This window comes from Sphaeroforma arctica (genome assembly GCF_001186125.1).
Source record: "Sphaeroforma arctica JP610 unplaced genomic scaffold supercont1.7129, whole genome shotgun sequence".
In the NCBI taxonomy this organism is placed as follows: domain Eukaryota; class Ichthyosporea; order Ichthyophonida; genus Sphaeroforma; species Sphaeroforma arctica.
Genome location: NW_014033429.1, coordinates 1 through 1498, shown reverse-complemented (window position 1 = coordinate 1498; position 1498 = coordinate 1). Strand labels below are relative to the sequence as shown.

Below are 1498 nucleotides of genomic sequence, written 5' to 3'. Positions count from 1 at the left end.
TATATATATATATATGTGTATATATACATACACACACTTGTATTTATATAAGTATATATATGTGGTAGACGCTTTACCCTGTTCCCTGCAAAAGTGACGGGCAAGTATAAGCAACCATGTTATGCAACTATGTTATGATGCAATACCATTTCGTTATATATGTAGTTGAAGGATCAGCATTGGGAACTTCAAGGTTCGTATTAAGATTATATTGTTAGATGCAAGGCTTGGGGGTTTTTTATGTTACGAATGCATCTACAAGCACATCTTTATACAGTTGGTTCTACAGTGCGAGTGATTTGGTTTGGATATGTACACACGCTTACGCGTTATGGAGTGCATGTGCATCCAAGGAGTATATAGAGGTACTGGGAAATATTTTCATCAGCTGTTCAGGGGGTGTGTAGGGTTCTGGGTTTTAGGGTTAGGCAATCTCAGGTTAAAACACTCGTCCACGCAACAAGAAATCGGACCGCAAATCCTTGATATGAATACATATTATCATGTGACACCTTTCTCTCAGGAAAAGTACAGGACAAATATGCTTACCAAAGCGTATCTCCTCCTGATATTCTTATTGTATCGCACGTTCAACCTATGTATGCCTTCCGTCAATTCACTCATTGGTCAAAGTATTGTATTCAGTACTAGCTTAGTAGAGCCCATATTCAGAATGCCCATATCCAAAACTTAACGGTAGTGTCGTACTCACCACGAATTGTATCCGTGGCTTGTACAGGACCCGACACTTACGCCGCTGCCTCGGAATTCATCCGGGAGATGTTCGAGTCCATGAACAGGGGAACGGAAAACACCATATACTCCCACTTCACCTGCGCCACCGATACTGAGAACATTCAGTTTGTGTTCGATGTCATCACGGATGTCCTCATCCAACGCAATTTCAAAGAAGTCGGTCTGATGTAAACGATGTAGAGGTTGCGAAGGACTTGAGTGGTGGCATGTATGCGGGGAGGTAGGGTAGTAACCGGGCGGGTTGGTAGTTGTTCATATGGGCGTGTCTATGGCCATGTGCTGGCGTGACACGCTAGTACAAATATACACGCAGGGTAAGTCTAGTACCCCTGGATCAGGAGTGTCTATACCCCCGCCCACCCCCCCCGGCTCTCTGTGAAGGCGAGTACGCGACCCCCCCCGGCTCTCTGTGAAGGCGAGTACGCGGAAACCCGCGTTTGTTGTACAAATAAAGTGTAGTGATCGCGTATGGGATCGAATACTGTATAAGAAAGTTGCCAATTTTTGTTCCAAGATTTTAGGGGTTAGTAAATCGGCACGTTGGTAGACCGCTTTCATGAGTGTTTATCGACCGAAAATAGTCTATATGATATGAACACATTTGGTTTTTTCATATCTAATAATCTCATCTGATTGTACAAGTTTACTAGCGAGTCTATTCAATCTTAAGTATTTAATAGATGTGTGTGGCGCATGCTCAACAGATATGTACACAGCGTGAGCACATTCCACGTCGAGCAAT

At 43.4% G+C, this 1498-nt stretch overlaps 1 protein-coding gene across 1 annotated transcript; it reads left to right on the top strand.

Annotated features, from left to right (window-relative positions):
- Window positions 1-739: 739 nt before the first annotated feature.
- On the top strand, window positions 740-927 carry SARC_15980 (hypothetical protein; the record flags this gene model as incomplete). Its single annotated transcript, XM_014289906.1, has 1 exon — window positions 740-927. A coding segment is annotated over one exon (188 nt), but the record flags the coding sequence as incomplete, so codon positions are not given.
- Between the last annotated feature and the right edge of the window lie 571 nt (window positions 928-1498).